The 14,827-nt window shown below is 59.7% G+C and overlaps 2 protein-coding genes across 3 annotated transcripts; both read left to right on the forward strand.

Annotated features, from left to right (window-relative positions):
* Positions 1-601: 601 nt before the first annotated feature.
* On the forward strand, positions 602-4,976 carry ISLR2 (immunoglobulin superfamily containing leucine rich repeat 2). 2 transcript variants are annotated; one of them, XM_062612167.1, is made up of 3 exons: positions 602-740; positions 1,046-1,257; positions 1,748-4,976. In XM_062612167.1, exon 3 carries the CDS (start codon positions 1,754-1,756, stop codon positions 3,845-3,847), a length of 2,094 nt encoding a protein of 697 aa, XP_062468151.1. In that variant the 5' UTR covers positions 602-740; positions 1,046-1,257; positions 1,748-1,753; the 3' UTR covers positions 3,848-4,976. The 2 variants fall into 2 exon arrangements, with proteins under 2 accessions (XP_062468151.1, XP_062468150.1); XM_062612166.1 differs by lacking the exon at positions 602-740 and having other exon boundaries at positions 975-1,257.
* Positions 4,977-8,201: 3,225 nt separating this feature from the next.
* Positions 8,202-12,375, forward strand: ISLR (immunoglobulin superfamily containing leucine rich repeat). The gene is made up of 2 exons (XM_062612206.1): positions 8,202-8,359; positions 9,784-12,375. The coding sequence occupies exon 2, from the start codon at positions 9,792-9,794 to the stop codon at positions 11,040-11,042; it is 1,251 nt and encodes a 416-aa protein (XP_062468190.1). The 5' UTR covers positions 8,202-8,359; positions 9,784-9,791; the 3' UTR covers positions 11,043-12,375.
* Positions 12,376-14,827: the final 2,452 nt, after the last annotated feature.

Genomic DNA, 14,827 nt, shown 5'->3' on the forward strand with positions numbered 1-14,827 from the left:
CCGTGGGGGGGGGGGGGGGGAGCAGCGGTTCAAGGCGGGGCCGCTGCTGTCGCGACAGAGCCGGGTCGGGAATAGCGGAAGGACCGAGCTGACCCACCCGAGCCCATGCGGAGCCCGCCCCAGCCTTCCCCCCCAACACTGGCAGAGCTCCCGGGGGCAGCCGCCGATGGGGCGGAGGATGGAGAGATGCGGGGGGGGGGGGGGGGGGATGGGGATGATGGGAGAGAGGAAAGAATCAATCCCGCTCCCAAAATCAATGATTTCTCGGGATTTCATAGCGAGGGAAAGGCGAGGGCAGGGCTGGGGAGAGGTGGGGGAAAACAGACCCCCACGTCGAGGAGAAACTGCAGAGGGGAGAGGGGGCTCCCCGTTACTGCACCTTTCCGGGGGGTTCAATCCTTAAGGAGGAAGATGAGGGGAACGGTCCCATTCGGGAACCCCCGTGCCCCCATTTAAGCCTTTAAATGCCCCAAAGCCCTTTCGCATTCTCTGGCCGCCCTGAAGAAGGGAACCGCCCGCGACGGGACGGGCTTGGGCGGAGGCACAGCCGCGCATCGCCCCCAGAAATACCGCAGCCACCGGGGGAAGGCTGCTGGGAGGGCTGGGCTGCGTCCCGAGCCCCGGTTCCCCTTCCACAAGCGCTTCCCAAAGGAGGATATCCCGGACGAGGGCAGCCGAGTCCCGCATCTGCCCCGACGGCATCCCGGTCCCTCCAGGGGGTGGGAAACGGGGGCGGAGGGGTGAGAAATGGAGGGCAAGCGGCGAGCAGGGGGTCTGGATGAAGGCTGCTGCCGAGTGCGAGCGAGTTGTACGCGTTGCTGTGCGGGGAGGGCGGTCGTGCTCGTTATTGTATATTTTGGGGAGGGAGGAAGGGAGGGAGCGGGCGCCGCGCCCGCCCCGGGAAGCAGCCGGGTCCGTCCCCGCCGGAGGCTGGCGGTGGGTGGGTGGTGGGATGGGAAAGGGGTGGCGAGGAGGGAGGGGGCAGCCGTGCGGAGGGGGAGGCTGGCAGAAATGCTAATTCCTCCCTTCGCTCTCTCCTCGGCAGCCCCAGTGCCCGTACGGCCCCGCTCCGGCTCGCAGCTCAGCCCGGAGAGGTGCGGAGGGGGGTACGGGTGGGGTCCCCCCAACCTCCTCGCCGCGCCCCTCACCGTCGTGTCCGGCCTGGCGGAGGCTCCTCTGGGAGTCGGGAGGAGGATGCGGAAGACCGGTAACGGCGAGGAGAAGGGCTGCGTGTTGCTTAACGCCACTTAGGAGCGGGTGAGGTGCGGGGTCAGCCCCGGTGCGGCGAGGCGGGGGGGTGGGGGGGGGGGGGGTGTGTGTGGTACAGGGGCGATGGGGGGGGTCAGGGGAAAGGGGAAAATAGGGAAGGAGAGAACTAGGGAGGGATGGAGAAGGGAGGGAGAAAAGTAGGGACAGGGAGAGAGAAAAGGCTGAAAGGTGGAAGAAAGGAAAAAGAAAAGCAAAATAAATAACCGGAAAGGGAGAAATTAAAGCAGAGCAGAAAGAAAACGAGATTTAATATTTTCGGGGGCATAAGGTGGAGGGGGAGCCCAATCGAGACAAGGAAAAGAGAGTGAGAAGGGTGGGAAGAGCCAGGGAGGAAAGCAGCAGGGGGGAAGGGGAAGAGGGAGGAGAAAGGGTGAGGGGTGAGGTGGAGGGGCAGCTGGGGGGGGGCCGGGCCCAGACAAAGGGTCTGGTGGGGAGAGGGGGCAGGAGCCCTGCGAGCCCCCCTTGTGTCCCTTGTCAGGGGGAGATGGCCCCGCTGCTGTCCGTGTGGCTGGTGGCCCTGCTCGGCCTGGCCGGAGCGTGCCCCGAGCCCTGTGCTTGCGTGGACAAGTATGCCCACCAGTTCGCCGACTGCGCCTACAAGGACCTTCAAGTGGTGCCCACGGGGCTGCCCTCCAACGTGACCACCCTCAGCCTCTCGGCCAACAAGATCACCTCCCTGCAGCGGCGTTCCTTCGTGGAGGTGACCCAGGTCACCTCGCTCTGGCTGGCACACAACGAGATCCGCTCCATCGAGCTCGGGACCTTCGCCATCCTGGTGCAGCTGAAAAACCTCGACATCAGCCACAACCAGATTGTGGATTTCCCCTGGCAGGACCTCTACAACCTCAGCGCTCTCCAGCTGCTCAAGATGAACAATAACCACATGGCTCTGGTGCCTCAGGGAGCTTTCCACACCCTGAAGGATCTCCGATCCCTGCGCATTAACAACAACAAGTTCACCACCCTTGCAGAGGGTATCTTCGACTCGCTCAGCTCCCTCTCCCACCTGCAGATCTACAACAACCCCTTCGAGTGCTCCTGCAAGCTCCAGTGGTTGAAGAAGTGGATGGACAGCACTCTCATCTCCATCCCAGAGAAGGACTCCATCACCTGTGCCCTCCCGGACCAGCTCCGAGGAGTGCCGGTGGGGAAGATCCCCGATGTGCAGTGCACCTCACCTACTGTGCAGCTCACCTATTACCCCAACCTGGACACCACGGAGCTCTTTGATGGCTTCACCCTGACGCTGCACTGTGCTGTGACGGGTACCCCACCACCTGAAGTGAGCTGGAAGATCCGCACCTCCAGCCAAACACTGGAACTGAATGGGAACCCAAAGGAGAGCACCGGGAAGGACCTCCCCAAACAGGACCCTGAGCGCTTCTTGGTCTTCAAGAACGGCACGTTGGTAATTCCCCACCTGAGCAAGCGGGAAGAAGGCACCTACACCTGTCTGGCCACCAATGAAATGGGGAGCAACCAGACCTCAGTCAATGTGGCTGTGGCAGGCACCCAGAAATACCCACTGCAGCCTGGGAGGGATCCGCTGGGAGGCAAAGCACAGCCAGGTGACAAGAAGCCTGGGGCCAAGGGAGCAAAGAACAGTGTGCTTATGCCAGATGACAGAAGCAAACCCCTCGGTCCCACTCGGCAGAGCCAACCATCCATGGCAGCTGAGGTGGAGTCCACGGGAGATGGGCAAGTCCCTTTCCAGCTTCCACCCTTTGAGAAGAAGTGTGGCTCCATACAAACCAGCAAGTACATTTCCAACCACGCCTTCAACGAGAGCGGTGACTTCAAGCAACACACTTTCGACCTGGGGGTAATCGCTTTAGACGTGTCAGAGCGCGATGCCCGGGTGCAGCTCACACCCACCTACATGCAGCCCGAGAAGGTCCACCTCAGGATGCTCTACCTGTGCCAGGAGAGCAGGCAGGGCCATGCTTTGGTCCAGTGGTCCAAGATCGAGGAAGGGGTGAACTCATACTGGTTCCAGGGCTTGAACCCCGGCACCAACTACTCCGTGTGTCTCACCTACCTGGGGGAGGACTGCCAGGTCCAAGTGGTCTTCACCACCAAAAAGGAGATTCCCTCGCTCATCATCATCGTGGTTGTGAGCATTTTCTTGCTGGTGCTGGCCACCTTACCCCTGATGGGGGCCACGTGGTGCCACCTCCTCTCCAAGTACCAGGGGAAGACCTACAAGCTCATCATGAAGGCCCAGAACCCGGACCAGATGGAGAAGCACATGGCTGCTGACTTTGATCCCCGCGCCTCCTACCTGGAGTCCGAGAAGAACTTCAATCCCAGCGAAGTGGGTGAAGCAGAGGTGGAGGAGGAAGATGAGGAGGAGGATGACGAGGGAGGCAGATGGAGGGGGAGGAGGGAAGCCGAAGGGGCTCCGGAGGTGGAGCGAGAGGAGAGCGTGGCGGCCAGCTCCATGGTGGAATCGCAATCCAAAGCCAACGGCGAGGAGTTCGAGGTCCGCTCTGAGTACAGCGACAAGCTGCCGCTGGGCGCCGAGGCCGTCACCATCTCCCAAGAGATCAACGGCAACTACCGACAGCGCCCCCGCTGAGCCTCCCCGTCCCCCCTCCCGGTCCCCACCTCCCCTTCATCCCCCCATCCCGCCCACCCCCGCTTCCCTGGGTACCACCGCTGCTTTTCCTCTGAGGAACAACCGGAGCATCCTCAGCAGCGCCCGCCTGACCTTCCTCCTTCTCCTCTTCCTCCTCCTCAGGCGGCAGGTCCCCGTGGAAGGGACTTGGCCCCGGGGATGCTCGGTGCGGGCGGGCCGTTTCTCCCAGGATTTCGTTTCCGTTTTGGATACCGGAGTTCTCCTCGCTCCCGGCTCGGAGACATCACCGCAACGATTCCCGGTCCCCCGCCCGCCGCTGCTCTCCGTCCGCCCCGTGTTTTCTCTCCCCTTAAAGGAGAAAAACGAAAACGATGAGAAAAAAATGGGTAAAAGAAAAAATCCCGGAATCCCAAAACCTCTTTTTCTTTCTGGATACAGTTCAGTCCCTGGCGGGTCCCTGCCCCTCCGCGGTCCGGTCCCGCCGCTCCCTCGGTCCCTGGTGAGTCCCCTCTGCTCCCCGGTCCGCTCCTGCCGCTCCCCGGTCCGGGCCCGCAGAGCCGCGGTGCGGTCCCCGCCACTCTTCGGTGTTACCCTCCCCACTCCCCGATCCACGCCGCTTCCCGGTGGGTCCCCGCCGGTCCCCTCGGTCCGGTGGGTCGCCGCCGGTAGGTGCCTATCGCGCTCCGGTGCATCCCTGTTTTCCACGGTGGGTGCTGGAGGTCCCCCGGTGCGATCCCCTCTCCGCTGCCCGGTGGGTGCCGGGGCTCCCCGGAGCTCACCCGTTCAGCACCGGCGCGGCTGGACAGCTCCGCGCCCCCAGATCGTTCCCCCGGAGTAGCGGCGGCGGCCCGACCCCCCACTTCCCCCCTCGGTCCCATCCCGACCCCCCGGCCCGGCGGGACCCCTCGATGTGTGTTGGGTAGAGTAGCCTTGTAGCCAAGTGTCTGTGCCGTAGACGGGCCCGTGCTGCCGGTGGGGACCCGGCCCCGGGAGGCTAGGGGGTCACCGCCACCGCCCCTCCTCACCCCATCCCTCCGGTCCCCGGGAGCCCCGGGACCGGCGAGAGCCGCGGGCGCCTTTCTGCGAGCTTCTGTCTGTGAAAGAGTCAATAAAAGGGGTTGAAAGTGGAGCCGGGTCTGTGTTTGGTGCGGGCGAGAGGGAGGTTGCACCCGGTGTCCCCCCGGCTCTGCCCCGTACAGAGCCCGGTACAGCCGGGGGGACCACGAGGAGGAGGGAGACGGCGTGGAGACGCATTGCCGCAGCTACAGGCAGAACACACGCACTATAAATGTGTATATATATATTTATACTCATAGACCATGCTGCACACAGTATATGCCTCTTATTTCCGTATATGCATATTATATATAATTCACAGACATACTATATATACAGCTACACCCTCTATATACACATCCCTGCTGTATACACTCATTTTATACACACGCATACACGGTATATACGCACAAATAGTTCTATGCTCTCTGTGCACACATTTCATAGACTCATCGAATTTGGTGTGTACTCAGTCTATATACCCAACAAATAGAGGTAAATACAGCAGAGGCATGAAAATAGCATAAACCAAATATATTCTATAGTCTGTGGATGCTCTATAAAGTCACTATATAAGAAAACCAAATATTTTCCCCCAGCACATACACACACGCTCTACATACACCCTGATATTCCTACAATATGTGTAGGCAGCAAGAACACACACAATAGTACATACAATGTATATAAGCTGTGTGTACCTGTGCACACACAATATATATGCTCAATATGCACACAAATACATGCTAAATACCCACACTGTCCATGTACACGTTTTTTCTCCATGCATGCAAAAAACCCAACTCTTGTCTCCTACACACACCCTGTAGGTAGGTGTATATGTGACCATATCCCCACCACTGTGCTGGGGCAGCAGGATGGGGTTAGTGTCACCCCGGTCCCCAAACAATCCCAGAGTAGGGGTGATAAGAAGGTGTCCAGTGGATTTATGCCCCCTCCCCAGCCCCGCATCCCCATCTCGTCTGGGTGATGATTTAAGCCCACAATTACACGGCGAAGATTTAAGGCTGCCTTTGATTGCTTTTCTTATCTGGAGCTACGAAGCCAAATGCCCTCCTTGTGTCCCTGCTTGAGAGACAGTGTCCCGCTGTCATGTGGGGATGGTCACCCCCTCACCAGCACACATGGGTGGCCCCTGATACCCCACCCGTGCCCCTTGCCCTCCCCAAACGCACCCCGGCAGATCCCCCCGAGCAAACACTCGCTTCTCCATCCTCCAGAGGATGATTTGCTATTTTAAACCCGGCCTTTGCATCTTTCTCCTGCGGCACGGAGCATGGGGGAGACAGACAAAGCAGGTCTGCAAGCAAAGAGGCAGCAAGCAGCGGGGTGCCCACCCAGATCCCCAAATCCTGGGAAACCGAGGCTGCTCCACAGCAGCCCAGGTGTTTGCTCCAGCTTTTAAATCCCCCGTGCCAAGCAGAGAGTTCCCCTTGTAGACAAAATCCCTTCTGCGGATCCCCTTGTAATTGAGTTGCGTGCTTAGAAACATACAAGGAATAGGAAAAGAACAATCGTTTTGGCTTTCATTTAATTAGAGAGTAATAGATTTCCCCGCCTAACAGATCTACAGGGAATCTCACTGTGATGAGCTACCTCCCTTGCTGGTTGATGTTGAGATTTGCTCCTTTTTAGTGGGGCACTAATTAGCACCCGGTGCCCAAAGGCACATGAAGGGGTCAGGGATAGAGCCCTGCATCCACCCACCCGCTCCGTGTTCAGTGGGGTTAGAAAGGGTTAAAGCATCCGGGATGGCTCAGCCCCTCCTAAGGCATTAACCCTTCTCCAGAGCCTGCCGCCAGCCCGGGGATTGAGCTTGCACCCACTGTCACACACTTACAGTGTCACCTAAAGTGTGTGAAGGCGTCTGGCACCCTTTGTTAGAGACAGCTCCGGGATAAAGAAGCTTTTATCCCCCTCCCATCCAAAATTGTCTCTTATCCTGGATCAAAAAATCAAGGGAAGAGAGCATTGCCATGTCGGTATGGTCACCGCAGTGCTGTGAGGGGCTGTACCTCGTCAGGGTCACAGATGGAGACTGTGGTCCCCGTAGAAGGGCTCAGAGCAGCATCTTTTCATCTGCTCCATGGGTGTGAGTGGGCAGAATGAGGGCTGGTCCTCTGCAGTCACCCCAGCTCTGCATCCCCCACCGGTTCAGCACCCCATCCCCTTCCAGAGAGGCTCTGAAGATGCTCATAATGTGCTTCACAGCATGGGGGGGGGGGGGGGCGATGGACCATCCTCCAGCCAGATACCAGCCTGCCCTGTGCCGGGGTAATGGGCATCACCGATATCAACCCATGGAGGGGGGTCAGGAAGCAACCTCCACACCAGCACACCCAAGAGGGGCAGTGCCAGCCCCCACAGATGCCTCACAAAGCAGGTCCTGACCCCCCTGGACAAGATGCCTCTCTGACCCGTGTGGCAGCAGCCGGGCTGCAAGCCTGCCTGATGAACTGCTTTAGATGCAAGCTAATCCCCTTCTCTCTTGCACGGCACTATTTTTAACGCCAAGTCTGTTCACAGCCTGGCCTCAGCGACGGCTGCGTCAGCACAAGTGTGAAGACAGGGAGCTGTGGTTGGGCTACACGGAGCTGAAGCTCTCCTGGGGGCTCCAGTTTCCCTCCCTGCTCCATCTTGCTCTTGCTCAGGGTCTGTTCCAAAGAGGAGCTGGCTTGCTCTGGGATGGGGGTCCTTGCACCTCTGCTTCCACTCTAAGGGTGTCTCACACCAGGTTGCCTCAACCCCAGCCCCACAGCAGGCAGGTTTCTTACCAGAGATACCCCAGTTTGGCCAGTGGGAGGGCAGGGAGCAAGGACCTGCTCAGCATCCCAGGCCTGGCTGCTTTGCCCACCTCTGTCCAAGTGGTCCTGGAGGCTGGAGGAGGAATCTGCTTTGAAAAGCTTTTATCAGCAGTTCACTGCAGGGTGGAGGAGATGGCTCTGAGTGACACCAATGCTTGTCCACCTTCCCCATGCACCCTGACAGAGCCTCTGGGACACCTACCCTGTCACACATCCTGCTACCCCTGAGACCCCAAAGCCTTTCCCCCCTTCTTAGAGGAGACTCCCCGGCCAGAAGCACCCCCCATGCTCTCAACCTCTGCCCTGTCCCGTAGACATCCCCTGCAAGTGATGGGGGATGAGATGGACCGCGGGATGCAGGGCTTTGGGGGGGGGGGGGGGGGCGAGGTTTGGGTGCTCCCCCCGCTCCGGGGACGGGGGACGGGGGGCGGGCTTCGGGGGAGGCGGGAGGAGGACGGGCCCCGCAGCCGTTTTCCGCCTGCGGTAGTGGGTCGGTGCCATGGAAAACAAAAGGGCCCGTGGGACGGGGAGGGGAGGAGAAGCCCGACGAGGGCCGAGGGAACCGGCGGTCCCGTGTTCCCCCGTTCCAGAGGAGAGAGGGCGAGCGGGCTCCATCCCCGAGAAGCTGCCGGTGAAGGGGCCGGGGAAGGGACCTGGGGGGCCGGGGTGGGAGCTCCAGAGCCGGGCCGGGGAGGGGAGGGCAGGAGGGAGGGCTGGGGGGGGTTATTCACGGCTCTGGTATGCGGCGTGAGGGCCCTGCTCGCACCGCCTCGGCCCGCCCGGCCGCGGGAGAGGTAACGGCACCCCCGGGGCGATGCTGGCTGCGGGGACGGGTGAAGAGGGGCCTCCGGGAGACCAAGCGCAGCGGGACAAACCCCCCCCCCCCCCCCCGGTGCTGCCTTGCGGCACTACCCCAAGTCCTGCCGCCCCCCTGCCGCATCCCGGTCTTAGTGACGGGGATCTGCCCCTGCCGGGCAGGCTGGGCTGGGAGAGATGCGGGGCACCCCTAAATGACACCCACCAGGGGCTTTGAATGCATCAGCCAAGCTTGTTCCCCACCCCCGCCGGGCTCTCACCCACCCATCACCCCCAGAACCCTGCGGGGTCCTTCCCCATTCCTTGAACCCCATGCAAGGGGTGGTTGATCCCTGCAGGACAGGACCCTTTGTGTTCCCTTTTGCCCCCCTCCCCAAGTTGTTGTGTGGGTCATATTCATCCTCTTCCTTGCCAATAAAATGCCCCCTTCCCCCCCCCCCCCGCTCTAAATGACAGGGTTGGGGATTGGAAGGAGCAGCAAAACTTGCCTACAAGGCAGAGACAAAGGGGTCTCGCTGCCAGCTCCTCGCTGAGGCGCAGTTAACCTCTTCCCAGTGGGACACAGCTTCCAGAGGCTGGGAACGGAGCGTGCACAGTCTCCTGCGCAAGGCAAGAAGAAGGGGAGTAAGGAGTTAGCTCAGAACTATTTCTCTCTAAAGACTTCCAGCAGCCAGGGACCCCACACTCTCTTGCTAAGAAAAAGCACTCGAGACACTGGGATTTTTCCATGACATAGAAAAACATGGAGATGGGGGGAGCTGGTTTGAGGTCTGAGAGCGTGATGAAAAGCCCAACAACTTATGAGCTCCAGGGTAGGCGGCTTAATGGTTTCGGGGAAGGCTGGTTGTGAAAGAGCTGTGGTCACTCTGTTTCGCCTCCTTCCAGCCTCAGCAGGGTGAACTTGGAACCCCCAGCTCCCGCTTTTCATCCCAAAACCTGCAGAAACAGCATCCAAGGGTTGGATTTCAGCCAGGATCAAAAAGAGGCATTTTCGGGGGGGGGGGGGGGGGGGGGGGGGGAAAGGGTTTAGGGGGAATTTCCCTGCTCACATAGGTAGAAGGCTCTGCTCTTGGTGAGGAAATGCCTTCTGCAGCTTAGGGAAGAGTATTTTGAACAGCCTGGGGTTAACCACATGGATGCTTCGCTCTCCTGCTGCTTCCTCTTAGCATTTGGCAAGAAAACACAGATCCCCATCTCGGCTCGACCCGTCCTGTTCATTCCCCTCATCTCTGTTCCCAGGAGGAAGGATGAGGCCCCTGCTCTGCTGCCTGGGGCTGGCTGCACTCCTGGGGCCCTGCCTGGCCTGTCCCAGCCCCTGCTCCTGCTCCACCAAGAAGAACGGGCGGCTCTTGGCCGAGTGCGCCTACAAGGACCTGCAGGAGGTACCCGAGGGGCTGTCCTCCAACGTGACCATCCTCACCTTGTCAGCCAACAGGATCGCCTGGCTGGGGCAGGCTTCCTTCGCCGAGGTTCCCGAAGTGCAGTCGCTGTGGCTGGGCTACAACCAGATCGGGGTGGTGGAGCCGGGGGCTTTCTCCTTGCTGCTGCACCTGAAGAACCTGGACCTGAGCCACAACAAGATCGTGGATTTCCCCTGGCAGGACCTCCGCAACCTCAGCGGCCTGCAGATCCTGAAGATGAACAACAACCGCCTGGCCGGGCTACCCAGGGATGCCTTCCGCTCCCTGAAGGACCTGCGCTCCCTCTGGCTCAACGACAACGAGCTGACCACCCTGGCCGAGGGCACCTTCGATAACCTGCCCTCCCTGTCCCAGCTTCAGATCTTCAACAACCCCTTTAACTGCTCCTGCAAGGTCTTCTGGCTGAAGAAGTGGACCGAGAGCACCTCCGTGTCCGTCACCAAGGGGGGGTCTACCCTGTGTGTGGCTCCCGGCAGGATGAAAGGCAGGGCGGTGACGGACATCCCTGATCACCACTGCGTCGCGCCCTCGGTGCAGCTCACCTACCTGTCCAACCTGGACAACACGGTCATGTACGACGGCCTGACGCTGACCCTGCACTGCAGCGTGGCGGGCAGCCCTCCGCCGGAGATCAGGTGGAAGATCCAGACCTCCAGCCGCCGCGTTGAGATCAACGGGCCCAACGTGGCGCGGGACGGAAACGTCAAGCAGAGCCAAGAGCACTTCCTGGTCTTCAAGAACGGCACCATGGCCATTCCCAACTTCAGCAAGCAGGATGAAGGCACCTACACCTGCGTCGCTGTCAACGATGTGGGAACACGGGATGTCTCGGTCAACGTGGCCTTGGCTGGCTCGGAGAATCCAGCCGAGGATCTGCTCCGAGATGACCCCCATGCTGGCCACCCTGGGGGCAGGAGCTGCTACAAGGGGGATGAGTTAGATCCTTCTGGCACTGGAGAAAAGCTGGTGATCGTTTACCACATGCCAAGGGAGTCCAAGAGCAGGGCTGGAGGAGCAGTGCCCCAGGTCCATCTGGGGACCCTCCTGCTGGCTTTGGGCATCGCACTCTGCTGTTAAAGGGGGGAGAAGGAAACGGTGCCTTGGGGGTCCCCCTCTTTCTGTAGCATTTATCTTCACGTAGTGCCGTGCCTTTGCTGAGCTTCTGGGAACTGCGGGAGGTCAGGAGTCAAAGGGGGCCAAGACACAGGCCCAGGGTGGGTAGTTCAACCCCTCCTTCGATGGGGGGTCAGGGCTGGGCTTTGTTAGCTGAGAGCTTCAAACTCGGGTGATGCAGAGCAGATCCACGTTGTGCTGCTGCGTTCGGGGCTCCAAACCTGTCACCTCCCGACTTGTCTCCCTCCTGAGACCAAAGCAGGATTGAAGTCCATCATCAACAGGGTGACAATCACTCGTCCCCAGAGCCCATCTCCACCTGCAGCAGTGAGCTCTGACCAGGGAGGGCATCTCTGGTCCAGCAGCACCAAAGGTGACATCCCTGCTGTGACCAGCGCTCGGGCCCTTGGCCAGCCAGGCGCATCCTTCCTACCACCAACCTCACATGGAGCACCAGGAGCAGAAGGACCAGTCTGAGAGGAGGGAAATAGCTTGGACATGGGGTCCTGGGGGCCCAGGGGACATAGCTGTGAGGGGCGGAGGTATGGTGGTGCTTTGTAGGCAGGATGGGCATGGCAGGACACGCTGGATGGGGCTGTGGGCTTGAATCAGGCCATTTTATGGAGCAGGAGAAGCTGTCCCGCAGGCTTCAATCCTTGCGGGAGCACAAAAGGCACCCACTGGCTGGGTGCTGGCAGCACCCAGGGTGCCTGCACCCTTCCTGCATGTCGCAGGATCAGGCCCTACCTCCCTCAGTACCTTTCCCAGATGTGATGCAGCTCGTTTCCTCCCTCCCCTTTGCCTTTCACTGCTGAAGCCTGTGGTCCAAACCGCTGCTCGGGGCTGGACCCACCGAGCTGACCTGCGCCAGCTCCAACCCCAACAGGGAGGGATGGAGCTCAAAGAGACCAGAACAATGTCCCAGCAGTCCTCTTTGATGGGAAACCAAGCAGGGACTGCACAATGGAATGGGAGGAAGAAAGATTGGGAAAATCCAGATGACAGGAAGGGAAACTGAGCTGACCTGTAAGGCATAAACAAACTCCTTAAGTGCTTTAGTATTCCCACATGGGACATATATACCATACCCAACTGCCCAGGGTGCTGGGGAACCCCTTGTCTCCTGGTGGGGGGGCTGAGCATCTCCATCTCCCCTACCCCGAGGCATGGGTGGTCCAGCTCTTGTGTCTTCTGCCAGTGCTCTCCTGCGGGAGCTGGATAGATGTCTGCAGCCCTCTTGCCTTGTAACCAAAGCTGTATGGACAGCAATAAATACTGGTTGTTGTTGTTTTCTAAACTGGTCGTGCTGCCTCTGTGCACCCCAAACCCAGCACATCCTGGGTACCACAGCACATAGAATTCCAGCCTGGTTTGGTTTGGAAGGGACCTCAAAGCTCACCCAGCTCCAACCCCTGCCACGGGCAGGGACACCTTCCACTAGAGCAGCTTGCTCCAAGCCCCTGTGTCCAACCTGGCCTTGAACACTGCCAGGGATGGGGCAGCCACAGCTTCTCTGGGCACCCTGTGCCAGCGCCTCAGCACCCTCACAGGGAAGAGCTTCTGCCTAAGAGCTCATCTCAGTCTCCCCTCTGGCAGGTTCAAGCCATTCCCCTTGGCCTGTCCCTACATCCCTTGTCCCAAGCCCCTCTCCAGCTTTCTTGCAGCCCCTTTAGGCACTGGAGCTGCTCTCAGGTCTCCCCTTCAGGAGCCTTCTCTTGTCCAGGCTGCCCCAGCCCAGCTCTCTCAGCCTGGCTGCAGAGCAGAGCTGCTCCAGCCCTTGCAGCATCTCTCCACTCCACCAGCACACTGAAGCTGGGTCCTGTTGAGCTTCTCCTGAACCAGCACCCCTAAGTCCTTCTCTCAATCATCCCCAACCCTCTTTGCTCAGGGGGCACCCAGTTCCCCCCCTCCCCCAGCTCCCACAATGACCCTGGAGGAAGGATACGCTTTTAGGACACCCCCAGCTCTCCCTGTTTCAGCCTGCAGCAGGCAGGGGAAGGCAGGAACGCCGAAACCAGCTGCAAAGCAGGCTCAAGCCTGCACACAGGCTCTGCAGCCCCAGCAGTGGGTGTCCAGGCAGCCTGCAGGGTTAAGGGAAGGAGCAGCCAAGGAGCTGCCATATGTCAACACAGCCCGGGTTCGGCGCCGAGGGCTCCGTGGGGGTCCCGAGGCAGAACCGGGCTCTGATGCTAACAACCAGGCACATGTTTTTCCCATTACAGGCAGAAAGGATGGAAAACATCGCGGCCCCAATGAGAGTTTTGGTTTCGTTTCAGAGGATACAGCTTTGAACATGAGTTTTATCGCAGCCAGGGTAATCCCTTCCCTGCCTGCCTGGGAATACGGGGGTACAGGAGTTCACTCCTGCAGCCTCAGCTGGCGACAGGGTTTGGAGCCTGGGATAAGGATGGAAGCAGTAAGACTGTCTCTGCCCGCCTTGCCAATCTGCTGCTCCCCCTGCCTTGGTGGTGCGTGGCGGTTTTGGCACCAGAAAGGTGAATTCCTTCACTGCCACCAAGTTCACCCATGGATTTATGGCTAATTGTAAGTGGTATTAAGCATCATTCATTTATAACAAACAGAACACCCTGCTGCGGGCCTCCGGATTAGATGCTGCAGGTGATGCTGCACTTGGCATCACCATCCTGACCCACCCCCGGCCACCAGCTCACTCAAGCCCAGGATGCCACCACAACCGCCATCATCTCCTCTGTGTCCCTCACATCGGCAAAGCCACAGCATGACCCAGCCCTGCGTCTGCATTCCCCACAGGGGCACTTTTCCATGAAAGATTGTTTTTGCAATGGGATCATCTCCCTGAACCACCTCACCGTCAGCTCAGGGGCTGGGTGGAGAGGACTGCAGATGCACGGGGGCAGAGCTATTGATGCTGAGGGCTTAGAGAAGGGAAGCGAGGCCACCCCGAAGAAGAGGAGCTCAGTTCACCCCCAGGGCACGCTGCTTATGTCAAAGAAGGGAAAGAAAACAAGCAAATCAGAGAAGGCCCCTCCTGCCAAGACATCTCCAGGAAGCCTTGGGCAGGGCTGTGTAAACAGATGCTGAAATCCAGCTCCACCCATGGCCCGGCGCTGCCAAAGGTTTTAGGGATTACCAAGGCTGCCTCCAAAGCCCCCAGGGCTGGAGATGGGATGGGCTGCAAGGGGGAAGTGCAGCCTCTGCCTTGGGGCACCGCTTCAGGCAGATACACACAGGACAACCAGCACCGCATCTCTCCGGGACTCACAGTGTGAAGCCCAGGGGGAACAGCAGGACCTGCCCCTCGGGCTCCTGCTGTCTTAAGAAGAAAACAGCCCTGGGGTGCCACCGCTGTCACCCAGGTTGGCGATGATGTGCTATGTGCCAGGCAGTGCTCAAATCCCATCAGAAGAGCATGGGTTTAATCCTGTTTGATTAGCAGGCAGGGGATGCAACAGGGGTTTGAGCATCCGAGTGCACCGAGTGGCCTTTGGGACAGCTCCAGATGAAGGCAGGGACTCACCCCCCTCTCTTTGCCAGGATAGAAAGGCAGCAGGGTTAGGCTCCTGGGGAAAGGGATGGTGCCCACCCAGCTTCAATGGTGTGGGGAGAGGCCAGGACACCTACCAAGGACCCTGCTTGGGCTGGCACCAGGCATCCTTCCAGCCAACGAAGGCAGGGTTAAGGGACACAACATGGGAGGAGGTGATCCGGCACCACCTTGGACACCTACCTTTGGTGCTTCAGTTACTCTATGTCCAGTTTCAGCACAC

The sequence above is a fragment of the Pezoporus occidentalis genome, unplaced genomic scaffold, assembly GCF_034315485.1.
Source record: "Pezoporus occidentalis ecotype Australia unplaced genomic scaffold, CSIRO_AGI_Poc_V1 ctg159, whole genome shotgun sequence".
NCBI classification, from domain to species: domain Eukaryota; kingdom Metazoa; phylum Chordata; class Aves; order Psittaciformes; family Psittacidae; genus Pezoporus; species Pezoporus occidentalis.

What these genes read in the sequence shown, in the direction of transcription:
- ISLR (XM_062612206.1), top strand. Translation starts at nt 9,792, where the DNA reads ATGAGGCCCCTGCTCTGCTGCCTGGGGCTGGCTGCACTCCTGGGGCCC.
- ISLR2 (XM_062612167.1), top strand. Translation starts at nt 1,754, where the DNA reads ATGGCCCCGCTGCTGTCCGTGTGGCTGGTGGCCCTGCTCGGCCTGGCC.